The sequence below is a fragment of the Ceratosolen solmsi genome, unplaced genomic scaffold, assembly GCF_000503995.2.
Source record: "Ceratosolen solmsi marchali unplaced genomic scaffold, CerSol_1.0 scaffold7, whole genome shotgun sequence".
NCBI lineage: Eukaryota > Metazoa > Arthropoda > Insecta > Hymenoptera > Agaonidae > Ceratosolen > Ceratosolen solmsi.
The window spans coordinates 9,350,881-9,375,177 of NW_011948413.1; the positions used below are offsets into that span (position 1 = coordinate 9,350,881).

The 24,297-nt window shown below is 37.6% G+C and overlaps 1 protein-coding gene across 1 annotated transcript; it reads right to left on the reverse strand.

The window, feature by feature from the left end:
• Window positions 1-1,189: 1,189 nt before the first annotated feature.
• On the reverse strand, window positions 1,190-23,299 carry dyl (transmembrane protein dusky-like). The gene is made up of 6 exons (XM_011506144.1): window positions 23,179-23,299; window positions 21,885-21,977; window positions 5,508-6,292; window positions 4,693-5,010; window positions 2,747-3,134; window positions 1,190-1,945 (listed from the first exon to the last, which is right to left on the reverse strand). The coding sequence occupies exons 1-6, from the start codon at window positions 23,203-23,205 to the stop codon at window positions 1,553-1,555; spliced, it is 2,004 nt and encodes a 667-aa protein (XP_011504446.1). The 5' UTR covers window positions 23,206-23,299; the 3' UTR covers window positions 1,190-1,552.
• Window positions 23,300-24,297: the final 998 nt, after the last annotated feature.

The window sequence follows — 24,297 nt, forward strand, 5'->3', positions numbered from 1 at the left end:
AGATCGACGATCTTGATAAAGATACATATAACATAATGCAATGATAAATTGCGCCTTCGCTGATCGAAGAGAAAGAGATTCAAAAAAATACAGAAAAATGGGCTATATGTTTAAAATTGTCGAGGAGCACCGACTTGACTTGCTCGTATGCGCGCGCCTCTTCATATATACATAACACCGCGAGCGCTCCTCAAGCATTTTTTTTTATTCTTCCGTCCCGCTCTCTCTCTCTCTCTCTCTCTCACTCTCTCTCTCTCTCTCTCTCTCTTTCACACACACTCTGTCTCTCACACTCTCTCCCTCTCTCGCATTCTCTCACCCACACACGCTGACACGCACTCACGCACGCACACACGCGCATTTGCACACACTCTCGTGCTCTTTCCTTCCCTCGCTCTCTTTCTCTGTCTCTCGCTCTTTTTGCTCTCACAATGGACACGTACACGCTCTTCTCTTGATTCTTCTCGCCTTCGAATCTCTCCATTCCTAACTTTCCTAAGCTACCAGGGTCCTCCAATATTTACACACGAGCAAAATACGTAATCGGAATGTCCCCTGAGATAGACTCGAAATAAGAGAATGGGAGAGAAAGGGAGAGAAAGGGAGAGAAAGGGAGAGAGAGAGAGAGAGAGAGAGAGAGAGAGAGATAGCGAATGAAAGATAGACGCTTTCTCTCGTCAACGAGAAATAACAACTCCCCCCCTCTGAGATCCTCGAAGAGTGAAAAGCGATGTCAGTCTTTGTTTGAAGATGTATCATCCACACGTTTCTATGAGAGCTGTGCTTCCTTAAAACCATCCATTGCACAAGCACAAATCCTCTATGTATGCAAATGATGTATTAATGTGATGGTATCGGGTAGGGTAACCCACATTGTCGAATTGTTCATCAGAATCCGGCGTCTCTTGATTTTCCAATGATTTAATGAACCACTCTAATATTTGTGCGCAATTCAAAGGATACGCAGATCTATCATCTTCGAATAATGCAAATCAAAGACGTTAATTCTTGTAGAAAGTACTTTCGAACTCGTGTGCTTCATTCTTCATTTCAAGAAGCTCAGAGAAGAGCGAGAGAACGAGCGAATGGCGAATTAAAAAAGGGGAATAAGCACAGAGATAGATAGATAGATAGAGAGAGAGAGAGAGAGAGAGAGAGAGAGAAAGAGAGAGAGAGAAAGAGAGAGAGAGAGAAAGAGAGAGAGAGAGAGAGAGAAAGAAAAATGTGCATGTGCACGAGGGAAAGGAAAAGAGAGACGATTCAAGGATACAGAAACGAAGCGAATTTATAGATTCGTAAAATATTCGTTGCTATTACTTCAACCAAGTTAAAGGTGTCGATTCGTCGACTTTAAAAATTTATGCGGAATTGCAGAAGAGGAATGCATCAACCACTTTAGACTACAATTATAATATCTTTATCTCTCTCTCTCTCTCTCTCTCTCACTCTCTCACTCTCTCTCTCTCTCTCGTGTGTGTGTTCCCTATTACTTTGTCTCGCTCTATTTGTTATTTTCTTATTTTGACAGTTACTTCGGATTCTTCATAGTTCTTCAATTGGCGACCTTGACAAGTTCGGGGTTCTCGGTTACGTAAACTGGATGCGCAAATCCCAAACTGATGCCGGCGTTCTTCCGGTCGACGGCTCGTACACGCATGAAAAGGAAGGTGGCAACGAGGGAGGCGACAATGATAACCAGCAAGAGCATCACGAGACCGCCAACGAAGCCAGGTAGAGACATGCAGATTGTCTCCGGGTCGTTGTTCGTTGTAGCGTCCTGAATAACGACGGTCGTATCGTTATCGGAGCTCGGTGTTCCAAGAGCGAAATTCACATCGCCCGGCGCTACCACTTGGATGATTCGTGACGTGTTCACGTCCGTCATCTCCTGGGCGGCGCGCTTGTACACGTGCGAGGTGACGAATGTCATCGTATGGAAAAAGTCCTGCAAATTAACAAAGTGTTTTACTTAATTGCGAAAATTATAAAGAATATAGGAAAGATTGCGTGAATTTTGTAACTATTTTCCGATTAATCGATTATTATTTCTTAAAGAAAAAGCACATCGACGTTTTCCGATTGTTTTAGCATTAAAATAATTATTTACCCGAGAAATAATAACTAATGCAAAAGACAAAAATAATTATAAGGAATCGAGTGTTTTGACAATGAACAGATAAAGCAATAAATAATAATACTAATAAATAAACTAATAAACGAACTCTAAAATGTGAAATATATGCTTAATAAGAATGTATGGTATGTGATGAAATCCTTGACTACGTGAAAATAAGAAGAAAGAGCAGTTTGAAAAAGTGGGGGAAGTGAGTCAATTCTTTTAATGCAATTATTTTAACGAGACAAATGTCTCGATTAGCGTCCTCTGTCTTCCGTAGTATCATCACAGTATCCATACATACCAAGCACCACAATACGCAAAGTCGAATTATTTTTCGCATTATCCTGGCCACAGCCGAAAATTCGCCAAAGCCGCGAGCAACGCAATCCCCTCGAAAAAAAATTGCACAAATAAAAATTGGAAGGGCCGGCAGTTGGACGACTATTCCCCCGTACGGGCGAACATTATCGTTTCACCTCCCTCCAACGGCTCGTAAATAAACTTCGCGTCTTAAGGATACGAGCATGCAAATAAGGAGGAGACTCGCGCTTACACGGCCGCCATGTGTACTTTCTAAGGCTTAATAAGGATGCCGCGCCTCGACAGAAAAACATAAGCATAGCATACCTCGCCCTCGTCGTGCACGTCCTCGCCAACGAGGTTCCTTCGCCTCCTGGCGCCCCGCAGCTCCGCGGGTAATCCCTCCACGGATCTCGGCCTTCCACCGAGGGTCGCGAGATTACCCTCGAGCTCGTCGCCGCCCACCGTGCCCTTCCTCTTGACCGTCTGATAGGCGGCTGCTGGATGTCCGGGCAGTGGTGGAGGCGGAAGATGAATTCTCTCCTGCTGCTGCTGCTGTTGCTGTTGTTGTTGTTGTTGTTGTTGTTGTTGTTGCTGCTGCGAACTTTGGGGTGCGCTGCTGCTGGCCGTAGCCTCGTTACCCGTGGACGTCGAGCTCGGCGACGACGAGGAGGTTTGCGCCTGGGGTGCTGGTACTACATCGGGATTCGGCTCACTGGGGATCGATCGACAATCTTTTATTCGTCAAGGAAGTAAGTATTGGGCGTCTCCAGGGTGGAGCTCTTTTGAAATTAAGTGGCGCTCTGGAAGGTGACGCTGGAAGGGCAGGTGAGCGAGAATTTGTGGCGGGGCGGGTGTCATGGTGGGGGAGGGGGAGAGAGAGAGAGAGAGAGAGTGAGAGGGAGTGTGTGTGAGAGAAGGAGGGTATGTCGAGAGTGGGATGCTGCTCGGGGCGAGCGCTTTCTTTTTTCCATTTTGTAATCTATTCATTGTTCGTGATTTACCGATTTCATCGAGCACTTTAATATAATAATTAAGAAAGACTTGTCGTAGCTGTAAATAAAAAATTCTCATCAAATGCCGATTAAGAAAATTTATATCGATTCTCTAAGCCCCGTTATACGAACTATCCAACTTTTTATATTGAAATTCCTGCATTAAGGAGATGTGAAAGTCACTGTTCCAGTATTCCAACGACTCGTAAATATTTCAACGATATGATAGAATATCTGATTAATTAAGCAATCGTTTGTTTTTTATTCGCCAGATTTTTTCATTGTTTTTCTTCTTCTACCTTGCTTTCCTTCCTTGTCTTCATTCGTATTGAGAATATTATTCTCAAAATCTCCGGCTTCTCTCTTACGTCGTTACGTTCAATGAAATGTTTAAAATGTTTGATCAAACGGATAAATTAATAATTATCGATGCAGTTAATGAATATGAATAATAATAATAATAATAATAATAATAATAAGAAGAAGAAGAAGAAGATGAAGAAGAAACATAAATAGAAAAGAAGAAAGCAAAAACATAAATGATAAATTGACCTTACTTAAAAAGCTATTAAACTGTGTTCTAAATTTCGTTCTGTAATACAGTTACCCTCCGAATAGAATGAATGCTCTGCTACTTTCAATGACGAATTGAAACAAATGATGGGAGCAACGGAGTTTATTTATTATTACGCTCGAGTGTGTCGATAAAGAACTCTTCTTAAAATAAAAGAAGTATCGTTAGAGTATGGAAATAAAAGGGCTTTGTAAACGAAATTTTAGTAAGGTAAATGGCCTTTGGCTACAAGCACCTCGATAGAGAGAAATGAAATTCAACTTTTTCACTCGGCTCATGATACTTTTACCTAAAATTTATGTCTTTACGATCCAATCGTCAATTGTCAGTGTACGCTAGGTTGGTATTAAATTTGTGCGCCGTCTCGTTTACATTATTCGCCCTGAAATATATGGATTTCTATAAAAATCTTATTAACGAATACGATTATTTTCTTTAATAAGCGGCCGATGTAATATAAATGCCTAATAAATTATATTATCAAAAGTGTAATCCATCTGGTTAATGGCCGATGATATTGTACTCCAAGTATCGGCAATCGTATAATAAATTGACATCTCGATTATGAAATTGAATTAAAAAATTCGTGAAATACGCTCGGAGTGCAATAACTAAATAAAGCAGAAAATAACGTATCGACGCTCCCGTGCTAGTAATGATAATTAATGCACTGGCATGTTTGATTTATTAATTTGGTAAATTACCTGTATGCTCCAGCCGGTCCGCTGGGATGACGGGGATCGGGATACGCGGGAGGGATCCCGTACTCGGGTAGTGGAGGAATTCCATATTCCGAGGAGAGTCCTTGATGAATTGGCGCACCATACTCCGCGGTGATGGAATTCGACGGGGCGCCGTATTCGAGGCCGGGATGGCCGCACTTTGGCTCCGGGCAGTTATACCTGCAGACCTGGATGACACATTGGAAGTGGACGTTCATGCTGTCGGGGAACTTGAACGCTTGGAAGTAGGCGAAGCTCACGACCGAGGCACTAGGCCCGAAGTTCTTGATCTTCTGGAATCTGCAATTGAGATGGTAATTTGGAGATGATATTTGCATTTGCATTTGCTCCCCCCGAGATGATATTTGCATTTGCATTTGCCCCCCCCCCCCGCCCCACCCCACCCCACCCCTCCCCATCCCCCTCCTCCTCATCCTCCTCCTCTTCCACGGAGCCGGTGAAACAGCATGAAAAACAATATGGTTATGCCAACGCATGTCCCCCGATCGTCACTCAACCGATATAACCGTTGTTATACTTATTGTTTAAGCCGTAAGTAAATCCTTGTAATAATATCGTGATCGAATTAAAATAGTCAAGCGTGCAAGGAATTATTACGAATTCTATAAAGTCCGTCTAAATGTTTTTAATTACTTTATGGATAAAATACAGGACTTAATCTTAATAAAAATTCTCATTCTTCTCGCATTTCGAGCTTATTAGTTGTGCGATTAAAGTTTGGGTTAAAAGTAGAAGGGGAGATATTTGAAAGGAATCGCAAGAGTGAATCGCCTTACCTGGACATAATCTTCGGTCTGACGACGCAGCCGTACTGATCGACCAACTGAATGGGCGCCCTCTTGCCGTCATGAGCCACGCAGTTCCTGACGAGCATGTCGAACTTGTTCTCGTCGTCCTTAATCGCCAGTACCATGGTCATGGTCTGGCCTATCTTAACGATACCCGACACCTCCGAGGCCCAGGGTCCTTTGCCAACTTGGATCTGCATCCAGCACTGGAGATTGTCGCCGAGAAAGTTGGCCGTTACGGCATGTAGCATGTCGACTTGGAAGGGCCTGAAGGTCACGGCTTTCTCGTAGAAGTCGTACCAGGTGCAGCGCAACTTCCGTGCCTGGTCCCAGACCTCCTGCACGTATGAGTCGTACTGGATGATGATCGTGTTCTCGACGTAGCTGCCGGATGGCGTCGGCGCACCGTAAGCGGCAACATTGTGATTGGCCGACGAGCTCATGCCACAAGAATTGAGAAAGATCTCGAAGGTGGCGCTGAGGTGCCCGGTGCCGGGTTTCAGGTGGACGCAGTGCGGATCCGAGTAGAAGCCCTTGCTGAATATCATACCGTAGAATGGTCGGTCGAATTCGATGTTGACGCGCATGTGCGTCTTCTCGCACTGGACCTGCAGGTGCTTGATCTGCGGTGTGTCGGGCGAGGCCAGGGGCCAGTTCTCCTCGGCCCCGTGGGACGCTGCCGGCGGTCCATATTGGGCCGGTGGTCCGTACACCGATCTGTGCTCGAGGGGCAGCGCGCTGCTGTCGACCAGTGGTGCTTCCCCTTTTGTGCTCTGAAATCGAGGATTCGAGTGAGTTCAAATGAAGTGCGTCGAATTTTCTTCTTCTTCTTCTTCTTCTTCTTCTTCTTCTTCTTCTTCTTCTTCTTCTTCTTCTTCTTCTTCTTCTTCTTCTTCTTCTTCTTCTTCTTCTTCTTATTATTATTATTATTATTATTATTATTATTATTATTATTATTATTATTATTATTGTTGATGTTGTTGTTGTTGTTATTGTTGTTGTTGTTGTTGTTGTTGTTGTTGTTGTTGTTGTTGTTGTTGTTGTTGTTGTTGTTGTTGTTGTTGTTGTTGTTGTTGTTGTTGTTGTTGTTGTTGTTGTTGTTGTTGTTGTTGTTGTTGTTGTTGTTGTTGTTGTTGTTGTTGTTGTTGTTGTTGTTGTTGTTGTTGTTGTTGTTGTTGTTGTTGTTGTTGTTGTTGTTGTTGTTGTTGTTGTTGTTGTTGTTGTTGTTGTTGTTGTTGTTGTTGTTGTTGTTGTTGTTGTTGTTGTTGTTGTTGTTGTTGTTGTTGTTGTTGTTGTTGTTGTTGTTGTTGTTGTTGTTGTTGTTGTTGTTGTTGTTGTTGTTGTTGTTGTTGTTGTTGTTGTTGTTGTTGTTGTTGTTGTTGTTGTTGTTGTTGTTGTTGTTGTTGTTGTTGTTGTTGTTGTTGTTGTTGTTGTTGTTGTTGTTGTTGTTGTTGTTGTTGTTGTTGTTGTTGTTGTTGTTGTTGTTGTTGTTGTTGTTGTTGTTATTGTTGTTGTTGTTGTTGTTGTTGTTATTGTTATTATTGTTATTGTTATTACCGTTGTGGCTTTAGTAGAGGGGAGAAGGGAACGAGAACGAGAAATCCAAATGAAAAGCTAATCTATAAATCGTTGATAATGGATAATCCATATACAACGATTTAGCGATATTTTTACAATGACATTAATACAGTGATAACGAAGTATTAAATTGATATTAAAATTCAATATATCTTCAGTCCATCTGAATATTAGGATCTGAATGTTAATTTGCCGACTATTGCGCAGAAAATTCTCTAAAATAACTAATAATGTTGGTGAATTACGTGAGCCAGTAAAGTATTAATGTAAATCGAGAGTACGCAATGAGTAATGAGGTCAAGATTTATAAAGAAAGTCGTGTGGTTCCACAATTTTGAAGAACAATGCACGCACGAGTCATCCTACTCGTACGCTTTCCATCCGCAACGGAAAGATAAATTCTCAAACAAGTGCCTTGACACTCGGTGCAACGAAAGTGCACAGGTTTACAGGTACAGTCGGCCAAATGTGAGTTATCGAGAACAAGTTGGTTTAAACGGTAGCATACATTGTGTCTTTTCAGTTAGCCTTAACAGTATTATTAAACAAAAAAAAAAAAACAAAAAAAAAAAAATAATATTATAAAACGTCCAGTCTTAATAGGATACGATCAATTTCACGTACATTATTTATAAATCATTATTCGAATGGTTTAGCCACTTGTATTTTATCAATAATTATCATAAGCGTAAAAACCATCAACGTACATACTAATGGTCCATAAAAGTAACTGTATATACTAAGAAAAAAATTTTATTAAATGTTCTTCTTTAACTACAGATATCTCATGATTAGAAAAAAAGACAAAGTCGCTAATTACTTTTTCAATTTCATTAATTTATCCGTTTTTTTTTTAATTCATTTTTTCTTGTCGAGTCTTCATCGATTAAATTCGTTTGTTTAAATATTCCTATGATTGTTGGATAAATCTTTTATTATGTTCTCCTTCATTTACACTTATATTTGAAATTAGGCAAAATCGTGGATTCACAAGGAGGGATAATGCAACGTTTATTTAATAAGCCAAACGTTGCAGAACTTGGTAATAGTAATAGGAAGAAGAATAAGAAGAAAAAATGTTATTCGAAAAAAAAGGGATTTTATCGTATAAGCTTCAATAGTCAATTAGAAATAAAAAAAAAAACAAAACAAAACAAAACAAAACAAAAAAATCAAATAAATAAAAGATAAAAACAAACGAAACTTTATTCCAGAATCGTTAAATATGCTTCCTTTTTAAGCCATTAATTTGCAAACGCGCAAGCAATTTCTAATAAATTGCCCGAGCAGTGATATGTCGTTGTTGAGAAGGAGCGAGAACTTGCCAAATAAGTCATAATTGCCGAGACATAATTCAGTCGTAAACGGGCCGAGAAACTTCTTTAAACTCGGCAATAAGGCCGGCTGAGGGTAAGATTAGCCTCGACCAGCTCCTATAACAAGATAAATAGCGATTATCCCGATGGATAAGAAATTTGCCAATCTAGGCTAGCTTTTGGCGAGTGGCTCGCTCTCTGCCCTTTGCCGGCTTTCCTTCTCTCTTCTTTATTCAGCCGTGGACGGGCAGCCGCCAGACAAGAAGCACAGCCCAGGCCAGCATTCGCTATAATGCCTCGGAGCGTCTCTTACCGACGTCTCCTCTTCTTCTGCAGCAGCGCCTCGATTTTCTGGGTTACCGAGTACATACGCGTCTCTGGCGCGAGTAAGGAGAAACTCGGAAAAGGAGGAATGATTGCGGTAATTGCGCGCGTTTCGCGGAAATTTCGTATTGAAAATTGAGCGTACGCGACGTAATGTACATACGTGCAAGATTTATGCCGATTTATCAGAATGAGGACTGATAGTGACTTGACAGCGGTTAACGCTTCTTTTCCTTTTCGGATGCTGAATTCGCGAACATAATTCACGTGAGAGATCGTTCGTACCGTGGGATGACGATGGTTTCGGTGGCATATCATCCATCCATCCCGTATCTTCGCCTATACCGCGTATTCTCATGCGCTAGTATGTTTATTTGTTTATATAATCATTGACGTCTTACTCCATACATGCGAACATGGGGATTATTGGTAATTGTGAGGCGAAATGTGGCTCTTGCAATCACATCAAAATAATTTCTAATCGAACATCTTTTATGACCTACTGAATTTGTGTTAATAAGATCACTCTAGTGGCTATTGAGAAAGTCAAGAAACTTGTTACTCCAGTTTAGAATTGAATTACTGAAAATTAAGTAGGCATATTTCAATAGTTTATTTAATTGATTAGAAATCGTATAGTATTGTGTCTTTATGAACAGCCATTAAACTACATAAATTAAACTATTTTAAAAAACAATATTTGATTAGTTTGATAGAAAATAGTTAGAATCTATAAATCTATTTGTCGCCGAGTCAATTACAAAACATATATTTGTTTTTTATTACTATATAATGTGTATGCGTGTACATATATATATATATATATATGTGTGTGTGTGTGTGTGTGTGTGTGTGCGCGCGTGTGTGTGTGTGTGTGTGTGTGTGGGAGCGTGCGCGCGTGTGTGTGTATAATTACGTATTTACTGGATAAACAACTTTATAATTAAAATTTGCGATTAAATTCTAAAACGTAAGGTAAGTTTGGAAACATCGCGAGTGTCATGGCATCATGACATAATTGTACAAAGACAAAAAATATCTCGTGCAAACCAGCAATTAAACAATAAGAAATCACAGTTATGAGGTGCGTGTTCACCAAGACACAAGTGATATTACCCGGTGTGACGGTGATAAATTGCAACGAGCTTTTTGCGCCCTTAAGAAAATTATCAAGATTCAGTGCGTATCATTCGGTGCTTTGCATAAATTGTTTACATAATTTATACGCCGGCCTCTTTAAATATTGCACAAGTACTATGTTAAATGATTTGAATAACGTTAGACCTTATATATATATATATATATACATATATATAAATTGTGTAAGATAACTTGAAAAATAATATCAATATTTATTTATTATAATTATGACTCTGCACAACAATTTGCATGATAAAAAACAAAACAAGAAATTCGAATTTAAAATTCTAATATACGACATTTTATAAAAGCTTTAAATAAAGCTAAAAATTGTATACGCTCGTAAGCTATACTTGTTTAAATTTTGCACAGCCTCGCTTCTCAATAAAACCTCGTCGCTGTCTCATCGCGTAATTACATTAATTTTGCTAATTGCTGGGCTGGACTTTGAATTAATATCCAACCACCAAACCCAATAAATGTTTGTCCTTAATCAGAAAAATCATGTTTAATGAGAGAGAAGTTCTTAGGAGAGGTCGCCTTACGGGTGAAAGATTAGAATGCCGTTTAAATAATTCAGAATGCGAGAGAAGGCGTACGTTGCAATATGAATGCAATGTGATGAAGAAGCACTAACGGGAAGGAATATAAAAGTACAATGACAACACGTTTCACCGCACACGTTACTCCAACATGTCGGAGCTATTTGCCAGCCGTAATCTCTCACCGTACTTTCTTTTTTCTTCCCCCCCCTCCCCCGCACCACGCTTCACAATTCCTCTATACTCCCCGCTCGCGCCACCTTACATCCACCCCCGTAACCTCTGGCTCTTCAATTAATAACGCTTCGGATGTTGGAACGCGTGAAATCGGCAGACCGTGTATTGGAATACCGTTTGGAAAGTGTGGTTTACGCGCAGTGCGATAAGCCTCGTACCCCCCAGCGGTTCAAACGAACTTTCCTACACGCGCTAAAGGAACGTGTCGCATGCGGGCGAGAGGCCACCGAATTCCAAGATCCGCAACGATTCACGGCGTCGATGGGAAAAGCCGACTGCTAAAATAAGCGACGATCCAATATATCCGGAAGCGGGTCTATCAATCAAGCGAATGCCGGTGACGGCCAAGCTTTCAGCACCAAGTACGGAAATAAAGTCTCTAACGTCTCCTCCTCCTCCTTCTCTCCTCCTAATCCCCCTCCCCCCACCCCACCCCGAATCATCGCGCCCCATTCCAACCCATCCCGTCCGATCCGACAGCCAACACGGGAGTCTTCGTCAACGCACCTTCGGCATTTCGATAAAATCTCGTCGCGTCCAACCGGCTTCCTTCATCCCGGCCTCTCGTCCCACACCCCTCCGTCCCAACCCGTGCAGCCGCGCCACAGCCACAACCCGATACCAGCGCGAACTCTCGAAGAGAAAATGGTCGTGGTAGCGCTAAGGATGTCGCGCGCTCCATACGAACCGCCGACGTAAAAAGTGGAGCGGAGATACTAGTCGGGCGACTCGGCTCTCCTGTTGCGCGCGACATCCTAGACGCGTGCACGCGTCCCGGGTGGGGAAAATGTCGCTCGCCTCCTTTCCTCGGCTCCTTTTTGCCGCCGCTGTCTAATTGGGGCTGCGGCGACTTATTGTGACGCGCTCGTGAGAATTGGGATGAGAATGGATGGATAGCCCCTCGCGAGACGTTTTCGATTCTGGGTTAATTATTAATTGGCCGCTTAATTATTATAATGACGCGACGGGGTTATTGATGGGTTGGTGATAGGGTTGTGCGAGGAGGGGCTGCGGCTGGAGCTGGGGTTGGGGGGGGGGGGGCCTATGGCTTTCAAGACTCGGCCTCGGCCCTTCCCCTATTTCGCAGACGGCTGAGGTTTCGGCTCTTTTAATTTCTCCTCAATGAGCCATTTTAGTGGCAAATGATTTCACGCGATTGGATCTGTTTCGACAAATAGTTCGCATAGTTTGGTAAATTTATCGTGAGGCCGCTTCGACAGTTGGCGTTGGCTTTGCTCGTAGATTATTAGTAACTTTGATCTTACGAATTAAAGTAACAGTAAAGATCGCTACGCGTATTGAAATTAAAATATTAATGTATATGTATTTTTTTTTTGTTTTCTGTCTTTTTGCTTTTCGACGATATTTCATACGGTACTTTATTTCTCATTTATATCAATCAGACTAAGATCAATTTACTTTATTTGTATTGCAATTTGTTTATCTTATTGGTGCGATCGAAGAGTATAATTTGATCGAGCTAGAAGAAAACATAACATACAATGATCGATCGAAATTGCGAGAGTATTTAATTTATACATAAGAAAGTAAAGCGAATGAAAATTGTAATTTTCTAAATTAATATTCAATCAAGTATTGACATTGCTTAAATCGAGTGCCTTTAAGTAACTTATTTACCGCTAACTTATGCATTTATATAAATTTGAATTAGTTATTTTTCTCAATCTCGTAGACTTTTATTCGCTTTCTCATTCAAATATCAAAGAACTTCCATTTCGTACCGCCTTACTGAAAAAACCGCCTTTTTAGAAAATTCTTTACAGAATTATACGCGTTAAAATAATTTCCGCATAATTTTTCCATAATTTTGCGGACAAGCTTTAAAGTGAAAAAATGTGTAACATTCACAATTTTCAAAAAAAAAAAAAACCCTACTACAATATGTAGTTGGCCTTCTTTTTTTTTTAATCCAAGTATACAGAATCCCTGGTACTTCGATATGCATCAATAAAATTAAATAGAGTCATTATCAATACAGGATACCATACTCTATGCTTAACTATTATTAATGCTTCGTTATCTTGTAAGGCGTAAATTGACATAATTGCTCATTTTACAAATCGCGTAACCTCAACGATTTTCTAAATACGAAATTCCCCTTTTTTCATCAACGGAGAAAATAAGATTCATGTCTGGGGACTTTTGAATGCCCGTTATTTATTAATTAACTCAACGTGAGATTAAATCTAAATACAAGCCAATGTACATCGCATTTCGCTTTTTATTTTCCGGCTTTTCATCATTCCCCGCTGTCGTCAACGCACAATAACGATACGATGAACACCTCTACAATTAGAATTCAATTAAACTCGAATGCCTTGTCGCGTCGGCGAGCACTTTAATTGGACGCGCGCGCGCGCGCGCAAATATTTCGTCGCCGTGCGAAAAAGAAAGCACTAGATCCCAGGTACGTATTCCAATGAAAAAAAGAAAGAATAGACGAGTCCAACGCGACATAGGGAAGATCGCAAAATCAGAGACTTTATCATTTTATTATCGATCGATCCGTTATTTGCCACCGACGAAATCACCCCATTCCAAGTCTCCTGTTTGCCCGTCTACCATAGCCACACTTTCGTTTTTCCATTAAACCCAAGCAGGTAGAATGGAAGGTGAGACGGTGTCGCGCTTTTCCTGATTTTGCGGGATACCGCAAATTGCAAATTAGACGTGGCTCGTCGAGACCATTGCTTCGTTGGCATTTCCTTCTATACTTTTTCAGCTTTGACTTTGCGCTCTCCCGCAAAGTCCTTTACTAAAGTATTGATTCTCCCGATGATGCTATTTCTCTAATCGTCTTGTCTCTTATCAATCCACTCTTATTGCCATCGTTTTTCTTCAACTCTCGATAGTCGAAATGTACTTTTTTTTTAATGGTATACTCGCTAATTATTCAATAATCACACACATACATCGTATTTGTAATCTAATCAATTATATAAAAAATGTAATATATTTACTTGTTATACTCGTATGTGTAAACGAAGTTCTATGCCAATTTAACTTTCCTTCAATGAACTATGAGATAAGGTAAATAATAATAAAATTATTAATTTCAATAGATGTGGTATATTTTATATACTAAAGCGCTTCCACTAATTAAGAAATCCGAAAAATTTAACATTGTATTATTTTTAATAGTTACAGACTTATTTCGACTGCTCTTTAATTTTATCCATCTATCCATTTAATATTATTATTACTATTAATTTAAAGAATATTTAGGCACAACTTTAATATAGGATATTAATATTTCTGAGCATTAAATAAGCAATAAATTACACTGACTCTGAATCAGCGTTCTACCGTCATTTTTAACTGGATATTGAAATAATAAGATTTAGCTTTCCCGTGAAACTTATTTGTCTTTAAGCGAAAATTTAAAAAAAAAAACTAATCCTAAACCCCGGAGCGGACATTATGATTTAATTATCAATTATTCATAAAGCAAATTCTTCATTTCATTAATCCCATATTAAAAATACGCGTACTCATAAAATTGTTGTTTATTTAAAATCGAGAAACTTAATTTTGAATAAAAAAAAAAAAAATAATAAAAAATTCCGAATTGATTGTCTAATAATATTTTCGCACTTTTTATCAATAACATTGGTAATGCAGTTTTTTTTCTTTTTTTTTTTTTTTTGATAATAATATTTTAAGAATTTACCAAACTACTGTCTATAAAGTGTCAAATATATATTATTCAATTCCTTGAAATATTGAATAGATCAATGAAAAATCAAAACCTTTGTTCAATACGTAGATATTTATATTTTCGGTCATTGATTCAATAATTAACCTACTCGTATCTTCTTACTCATATCACTTTTCAAGCTGCTCGATATTATGATAAATTAACCAGCCATGAATGTTAAAAACTGCTTGTTTTATTTATTTTATCGTTACTTTACATCACACGAATCGAGCTTTGGAATCTCGTTACTTTAAGAGTTTGAGAGAAAAAATACTTGAAATTCATATTTTTACAAATCTATTAATTTTTCAATATCTAATCCTCTATGCAGTAAAATGATTGATACAATTTTATTTAGTTAAAAAAAACTAAATTCTATATATTCCTGCCATCGTATCTTATAAACTTTCTTAGTAACAAAAAAGAAAAAAGAAAGACAAAGAAACTTTAGGAAGACAGCTATTGCCTCTCATATATCACTTTAAAGTTTAAATAAAATTATTGATTGTTACACGCACACATATATGTATATATAATTTCAGCTATGAATATTTTATATAATTTAAATAAAAATTTATTAAATACATTAATCTTAACTAGATATTTACGTTATTCAATTGAAAAATATATAAAACATATGCTGTTATATATATATATATATATATATATATTAATGGTAATGGGATATTTTTCGGAAAAAAGCCGAGAGAAAAGGATGTACAGCTTTATATGAGAGAGAAACAAATCCGAAACCTTCCGTTTTCACGACACATGTTCTCTCGTACTTCTTTATGCAAGTTCTCTTCATATTATCATTGTATCACGAAATACGATATCTGCGCTACTTCACATACCTAATAATTTCTTAAATTACTACATTTAAATTTTAACTCAATTTCGTTATAAGATTACTATACTTGTAAATACTATATTTGTAAACACTATGTCTGAAAATAATAATAGCAACGGTAATACTATTTTATTATTGAAATTATACTTTTGTATGAAATGAAAAAAAAAATCTTTCTCAAATCATTTGATTCAAAAACATAATTAAAAGCTTATCTTTCCATAATTTTGGGCCTACATTTCCATATTTAGCGCAGTCAAATCTGAACAAATTGCTTTATTCCCAAAACACTTGATAGAACACAGGCACAACGACTAATAAGTATTAGTAAAAGACTTCTCCATTTACTGGAATACTTTCATATTTCATTGAAAGTCTATAGTTTTTCTATGATTGAAAATGTGCATATTATCGTTAAAATAAAATCGCTTGTAAATCCATTAACTAGTTCGTTTAATAATTGACTTCGCTTCAACTAAGTATTCCAACATGCATTATAAAAGTAGATCAAAGATAAGATACATCGATTAAGGAAAATAAGTAAAGACCAATCGTCTATTTTAAATCTGCAGCTAACGAAATAATTACGAAACATCCAAAAGCTTATCTCACGCTTGACTGGGCTTAAATCATGCAAAGGACTAGAGTCGCTCCGCTTTTCTCTCTCTCTCTCTCTCTCTCACCCTCTCTCTCTCTCTCTCCCTCTCTATTTGCTTCTATTTTACTATACGCTCATGAGTTTCTCCTCTGATGCGCATCATTTCCCATTATATCGTAAAGGCGAACAGTAGCCCTCGCACACGTCCACTTATTGTCAAATTTGACTGACCCGTGCTTTCGTAGGTGGCGGGGGCGAAGTTCATAGCGCGTCCCATTAACCGATCGGATCGCGTTGCCCGGGCGTTATTATCATCGCCGATGCGCGACTGCTCGATCGATGAGTTATTTTAATTGGTCTTGCAATCGAATTAGCGGGGCGCGCTTTCTAACGGGGCAACGGGAACATCGGCGCGGCGATTACTCTAAATGTGTCGCGTCGAGTCGAGCTGGCAACTCTCATCACACGTTGTTTGCCTTTCCAGCCTTTCGTTTCGTGCGCTGATAATTGCGAGTACGCGAGCATGAAGCCGCTTTCTTTCCTTTCAGCCTGGCTTATTTTCGCATCGATGCCCCCGCCGCCACGATCTCGCAAACCGCGCCTGATGAGATAATAAGCGTGAACATTGATTATCTCGGAATCGAGCGATTGACTTTGGCAAAACCATCCCCGACCCCCGGCTCTAATCTAATAATCCCGTAGGCTTTTTATTAGCCGTTTTTATCAAGCCGTACACGTCTTTATTATTCTTGACAATAATAACGACGCTTACGTGTGTGAAGAGCCGGGGGTAGACGATACCCGATCGATCGTCGTGGCTTCGAGTAAATAGCTTAAACAATAGTGTAAATAAAGAAAACGAGATGTTTCCCGTCGTTTAAAAAAAAAAAAATAGAAAAAAAAACATACCAACTTAACCCCAGGACGTTCGATATTAGCCAACGTGTGTGTGTGTTTGTGTGTATGTGTGAAAGAGAGAGAGAGAGAGAGAGAGAGAGAGAGAGAGAGAGAGGGAGTGATAGAGAGATAAGATGATAAAAAATTTATCGAGGATAATGTCTGATTATAGGAATCTAATTTTTTCCTCGGTACTTACTCTGTAATTGAAAAAAAAAAACATTGATTAAAATAAGCCTTAATAAGATCTATATTAATTAATAGAGTAAACGGCATTAAGAAAAATAAATTACTTCAGTCATGTAAAAAGCTACGTATCATTAAATTAAAAGGAAGATTAACAATCTTTAAGCTCCTCGAATTATATATTGCATTATACATTGTAAAAAATAGTTTCGTTACATTATTTTTCTTAAAATATAAAATTAGGTGAAATGCTTAATTATCGCTTTCTATTCTGAATAGTTTACCAGCTATTCAAGGCCTACCTACCCGTTTACCTAGTTGTTAATCGAAAGAAAAAATTATTACAAAAATCATGTTCGTTGGAAACTTTTTTTCACTTATAATTTCTAATTATGACTAATAAATAATTACTTTACACATTTTACCGGAGAGTTCGAAAATTTCAATTAATTATTAATCCTCAAGCATTTCTCTACCGTATAAATGATCCACTTTACGCCCGTATTATCGGTTCTTTTTATCCAACGCGGTCTTTATGCTATCTTAATCAAGCGAGAATAATTTTATTTGCGATAACGCATATCTGCAAGACGAGAATTCGTTAAAAAATCGTAGAGTTAAATTAATGAAATAGCCAGGATCGAGCAACTGATTTAAGAAAAAGTGATGAAAGGCGATAGCTAGTTACATCCCCCCTGACACACGCAACTTTCTTAATCTCGGATTTTTTACGATAGAGCATACGACTCACTCGCGCCACATATAAATTATAATTTACAAATTGTAAATCGATGAGATGCCGTGGGAGCGACACTGGAGAAAAGAAAAGAGTCGCCCTTGAAGACAAACGGCATCTAGGCATCGAATGCGTTTGTTGAGAGAGAGAGAGAGAGAGAGAGAGAGAGACGCACAGCTGACCTCTCGGTCGATCCTCGAAAGTAATCACGACACGCCCTGGAGACACATGTCAATCGGTGAAACGAATTGAAAAAAGAGTTCCAGAAATCGAGTTCAGCTACGGCGCGTCGCATCTATCGCCTCGGTTCCTCTTGCGCAGCGCCGTGCGTGCGCACGCACATACTCACCGCGAGAAAGAAAGCCGGGTGTGCGAGCGGCAAGGAGGGAGACGAAGAGAAAAGAAAAAGCAGTCCGATCGTCGGTAGCCCGAGCTCGCAACATGAGTTTTTAAGCAAAAAGGGGGCAGAGCGCGTCCGGCGCAGTGACCTACTATCGTCGCTCCACCGGACTCTTCTCTCTCTCTCTCTCTCTCTCTCTCTCTCTCTCTCTCTCTTTGGGCAGGTCTTGAATACCGTCCATCTACGTTGTGGGCTCGCCAACTGCACCGGCACCGAAATTACCTGCAGCCAAGCGATTCAAGCCTTTATCTCTCTTTTCCTCGTGGAAGGATGCACGCGCGCGCGTCCTTGCACACGTCACCCTTCGCTAACTTTGCCTCGGTTATGGGGGAGGCCAAGCGAATTCGGCATCGGTACCGTTTCCCTCCACTTTACATCCAAGGTAGCTTCTCGCTTTCCTGTTCCCTATTACCATGATATTCGCTATTTTCAATTCGGTATGTTATCCTCTCCATGATTAATGGAATATTAATGCCCAGTTTGGTATCCGAAAAGATCCGCCGGCCGTTTTGTACGGGATTTTTAACATTTCTTAATATTCTACGAGTTACTTTTGTTCTTATTTGATTATTGTGTTATTTGAATCGTTTGATCGGTAATTTCGCGTAGATTCGATTCCGTAATTTTGGTGTAACTAAAGTAAACACGACGTGCCATAAGTAGAATATTTTTATTTAAATTTTTTTATTTTGTTTTCAATACGTAATTTAATCGTGATATAATATGTCCGATTAGATATATTTGTTAAATAACGCATAAGTAGATGTTTAAATATAAAATAGTTCATGTACATTGTCAAGTTTTATCCAATTTCTTAAGACAATATAAATTATGAACTCTTAGTGATAATAGAAGGAAACATTATTTAGATAAGAATAGATTATTTAATAGATTTAATAGAGTAATACATTATAATAGAAAGAAAGATAATGTATTTGAGAAACGAAAATAATTAAAAATGTTATATAGTCTCGTTGACCAATTTCTAATAATTGATCTTATGATAAAACAATCAACGACAAAAATGTTTATAAAAATTATAACATTTTTGATGATTTTCAAGAGGAAAATTAAGAAAAAGTTTATATAAATTATTGTTACGTAAATAATCAGAAGATCTATTTGTAAATTTAAATTTTGTAATCTGACCTTGATTGTTATTTAAGCCAATATGAATTTAAATATCAAAAATCATTGGTATAATATTTTGCAATAAAAAAAAGCTTCATTAAAGATTATCAAGCTTCTATGAAATTGAATTAATAAGCTACACATATAGCATTATTATATTTTAAAAAATTATATTGTTAATAATTTTTTAGATTCTTTAGTTATTAATATTGGTAAGATTTTTCCCATTTTTTTACTTTTATCTATATATAATATTATTTGTCAAAACAATTTTTAAAAAGTAATATCTAACATTATTTATTTAAGGTAAAATCTCAATAAAGTGTAGAATATTTTACGGAATAATCGATTTTTTGACACCTGTCAATAATGTAAAGTAGGTATTAATAAGCGTTAATTGTTGAATAAGCCACAAAATTACAATCTTTCAAGCGAAAAACTGTTTATTTTAAACGTATTTCAATTCAAGCCTTATTTATTTTCATTTTGTTTTCAAGTATGAGTGGTAGGACATTAATGTAATAACATTGGATGATTTTACATGCGTAAAATTTTTAAATATTATTTTTAAAATATATTGAAATACTTTTAATCTGCTTAAACTTTAATACCAGTTTTTTTTTTTATGCAAACTAGCTTCTTACGAATTCAACAATATATTTTACATACACATTTAGATGAAATGATTCCACGTATATATATCTATATATATATATATATATATATATATATATATATATATTTTTTAACATATTTAATCGGTATAAATTTCTTAGTAAAAAGTTTATTTTTCAGGATTTTATTAAATACAGATTCAAAACTAATTTTTGTAGAACAGAGAGATAAGAATTAAAATACTATTAATACTTGGTTGAATTGAATATTTATCATTTGTTTGTTTGCTAATATTATTATAATAAAATCTTTTTTATTGTCGACAACAAAGTGCAAACATTCTGTCAATAAACATATAATTTTTAAGGAATTCTAGTTAATTATGAAAACTTGAAATTGTGAAAAATGATTAACGTTTCAACTATATATTTATCTACTTCTTAGAAAACTTATAAGAAATAAGAAATATTTGATTTTGTCATTAACGTAATATCGATAAAAAAATACACATTATTTTAACATTTTTGCAAAAGTTTGTACGAATACGCTACATCATTTGACATTTCAAACTGATATTATTGTTTTAGTTATAAAATAAAAATGTTATTCGGTTAATCTATTATCCCATACCATAATGAATAACAACAAATTTAACAATCCTAATCCAATCGAATTATGCATAATGTATTCTTTACATTATTATATACTGGACTTTTAGCTTTTAAGATTAAAAAAACAATAAATAAACCAGGCAATTAGGGATCGATTTCCTGAATAAATTGTTGATATTATGCATCATAAAACATTTCATTCGCTATTGTTATTGTGAAGTGCACGTACTTTAATTATTATATTTACAAATAGCGTTTACTTAACCCATGGTATCGCTGTTCCTTCAAATCCTATAATTTGATAAATGTTTGATAATAAAAATTATTTCTTATTTATTTATAGCATCATCAGTTTTTTTTTTTGATGTTGTACTTATTCCATAGAAGCACATAAACAATTTATAGCTCTCAGAATTGGAAATTGAATTTGAGTCGAATAAAATATATAATGACCAATAAGTTCTTTCGAATAAAATGTAAATTTTTATCCTAACAAATGGGTGAAATGTTGATATTTTCCTAATAATTGATAGCCTATAATTTTACTACTTCATAATATTCAGCATAATACAGCATTTTTTGTACTTATTCTTTGAAACTTCAAGAATTAGTGGTTTCTTGAGATTATTTTACTTTGTGCTCGCGATTCAATAATTTTTTGTCTAATATTACTGTAAAACGATGTTCAGGTACTATGAGGTAGCAATTTGTTATTAATTCTTCACGGGTGTTTGCTTTTATTTTCCGATACTTACAATACGACCTACGACCATTTAATGATTTATGGAGCTTTCGGATAAATCAATAGACTATTAAATTAATTACACTTACGTTATACAATTATGATTTTAAAATTTTCTAAGTTTTGAATTGCCATTAATAATAATGAATTACGGTTTCACTATTGATTTATTTAGCAAATATTGGAAATGTGTTTTTTTTCTGAATTCCTAATCTCGAATAAAATATTAATTATTAATTAGTATAAGATAAGCTTTTTAATTATAATTAGCTTAGTAGAAAAATCATTAACAAGCACGATGTTATTTTCAACTGCAATTTTGTCATTGATTGATCGAGTCATTAATTTACAAATAATCATTTAATGACAATATTTTGTATCTAATTTATTTACTGTAATACTGTGCGTCTATTTGATTAGTTACCGTATTTTCTGAGAATATTTATCAACGTATATTGGCAGATATTATGAAAATTTACGTTATAAGTAATAATTTGAAAGATGTTTGTCAACTTGCTTTGTTTGTTGTTGTTGTTGTTGTTTTTTTTTTTTTTTTTTTTTTTTTTTTTTTTTTTTAGTTCATTTTGTTTTGTCAAATTTGTCCTGGATCTGGACTAAATCGACTTACATACACATGATTAGCGAATAAATAGTTTTTGTGGATAAACCATAGAAGGAATATAATCAAGGGCATGCATGGTGTCGGGCAAACGATCGTTCTATGAAATAATCATTAGTACTCACTGTCAATAAAAGCAATGGCAGCAACAACGACAAGGTCGTCGTCTTCCGTAAACTCCTCCGCGTCCTGTCCATCGCCTGTGAGTTTTTTCCGCTCTGCAATTCAGAATAAGAGAGAACAATCAAAATCACTGATTCCTTGCCTCAATACGAAATTTATTATACATTTATATATTTTGTTCTTAGACGAAGAGATTCTCATTTGAATGACAAAACTCTTCTAGGCATATATAAATATATATGCATATAATTAATCGAAAGTTTATTGTCAAACAATCAGTAAAACATACTAAATTCAAGAAAAACGTAAAAATAATAAAAAAAAAAAAAAAAAAAAAAAAAAAAAAAAAATTAAAATTCTATCATTAGTTTATAAGTCACTTAACGTATGTGAGAAGGAATTATTGAAATAACATCATCTTATAGTTCCATAAATAATGAAGGAAATAAAAAGATTAAGTAAAAATATACGTAAATATAATCGAACATTGTCCGTCCAAGGAAGAACAACAATCAATACCATTTAAGTAATTTCAATGACTTATTACGATTAAAACTACACATGTCCAAACCGACTTATATTCCATGCACTTCGTAAGAAAAAAATCAAGTCTTTAATTATTAATCATTCCACAAATGTCTATATTGCTTAAAATATTATGAATGCACCTTCAATATTATTAATCTGCACTCATCCCCCCCCTCTTCCAATCAGCTCATGCAAATCAATTAAATTTACTTAAGTCAAAATCTTAATATGCACAATACACATTATTCCTCCTTGGCTCGGTAAATAGTGTATCAAATTGTATGAAAGACTTTTTGAAAAATGTTCAACTATGTAATGAAGCACAAAATCTATCCCTTTATTCCGTATAACTTCGAAGAAATTATTATTCTAATTGAACGGTAGATTAAGTAAAATTGATATCTAAACATTCATTCCCTATTTGAATGGGGCGCCGTGGCTCTGCAAGCACTATTATTACATTCACGAGGAGTACTTATGGGGGAATTGTGAAACGCAACTGTCTCTTATACCACATACAGCGATTAACTCTCATCATTAATTAAGTCGCACGTCATTCTCTATTTTGATTTTATTTAATGTCCCATCATGCATCACTAATGGGACTTCCGAATCCTCCTCAACAATTCTCACAATCAGCATAGTAAAAGCACAGCTTCCGCGAGCTCCTTAACTCTACGTTACACAGTTCGACAAACAGTTGAAGTAAGCACTGATTCGCACTCTCTCACGCACGACAAAAATAAATGGCGTTTCTCTATCGCTTACATCGGTACTTGAGCTCCGGCGACTCATCCCTCGTCGGGCCCAGCGAAGTTCTGGCACACGCGAGCGCCGAGGCGAACAACCTGCCGCTTCCAATGACGAGAGATAAAGATAGAGAAAGAGAGTTAGAGATAGTGAGTTAGAGAGAGGAGGAGCGGGGAGGCTAAAGAGCCAGAGACCAATAGAGACCGATGGTAATATAGAGAGAATGAGAGATATAGATAGATGGTGTGAGAGTGAGGGAGAGCGGGAGGGTGGGAGGATGACAGAGAGAGAGAGAGAGAGAGAGAGAGAGAGAGTGTGTGTGTGTGTGTGTGTGTGTGTGTACGTGTGTGTACGTGTGTGTACGTGTGTGAGTCGGTGAGTCGGTGAGTGGGTGAGTGAGTGAGTGAGTGAGTGAGTGAGCGCGCGCGTGTGTGTGTGTGTGTGTGCGCGCGCGCGAGCGAGCGACTGATTGAATAGATACTGAAAGAAAAGAGAAAAGAGGAGAGGATTTAGAAGCGCCTCATCGGGGCCCGTCAACCGAAAAAACTCGCGACGGCGCTGCTGGCCCAGGCGGCGTGACGTATTTGCCCGACGGAAACCGACTGAGGTGGTACGCGTACACGGGGCCGATACACCGGCGCGCCGAGCCTACGAGTCGCCGTCCCACTGACCTACTATCGGCCCCCGGGCCCTCCTACTGCCTTTCCCCCTCCTTAAGGACGCCTCGGGCCTGGGGCCGCACGCGCTTATCCCTCTGCTCGGCGCCCCGCTCCGTCGAACATCCCGTCCCTCCTAACCCTACCCCTCCCTCGACCGCCCAACGAGTATCCTCGACCCTACCACGTCGCTCTTTTCTCTTTCTCAGTCGGTATCTCCGCACAGCTCGCGCATCGTTTGTCCGCCCCTCTCCCTCGGTCCCTCCTCGCAACCCTGTCGCTCGCTCTTTTCGTACGCTGAAAAAAAGGAATTTCCTTTGACGAAAGTATAATTCACTTGTTCGTGGATGGATGGAGCCGTCCCCGTACTCGCGGTGTCGGCTGCGTCTGTCGGCCAAGAAGAGGGACGGAGGTGGGTGGACCGCCACGGCCTTTTTTGGCCTTTTCATGGAAGCGCGGATTTCTCTTTTTGAGCACTGAG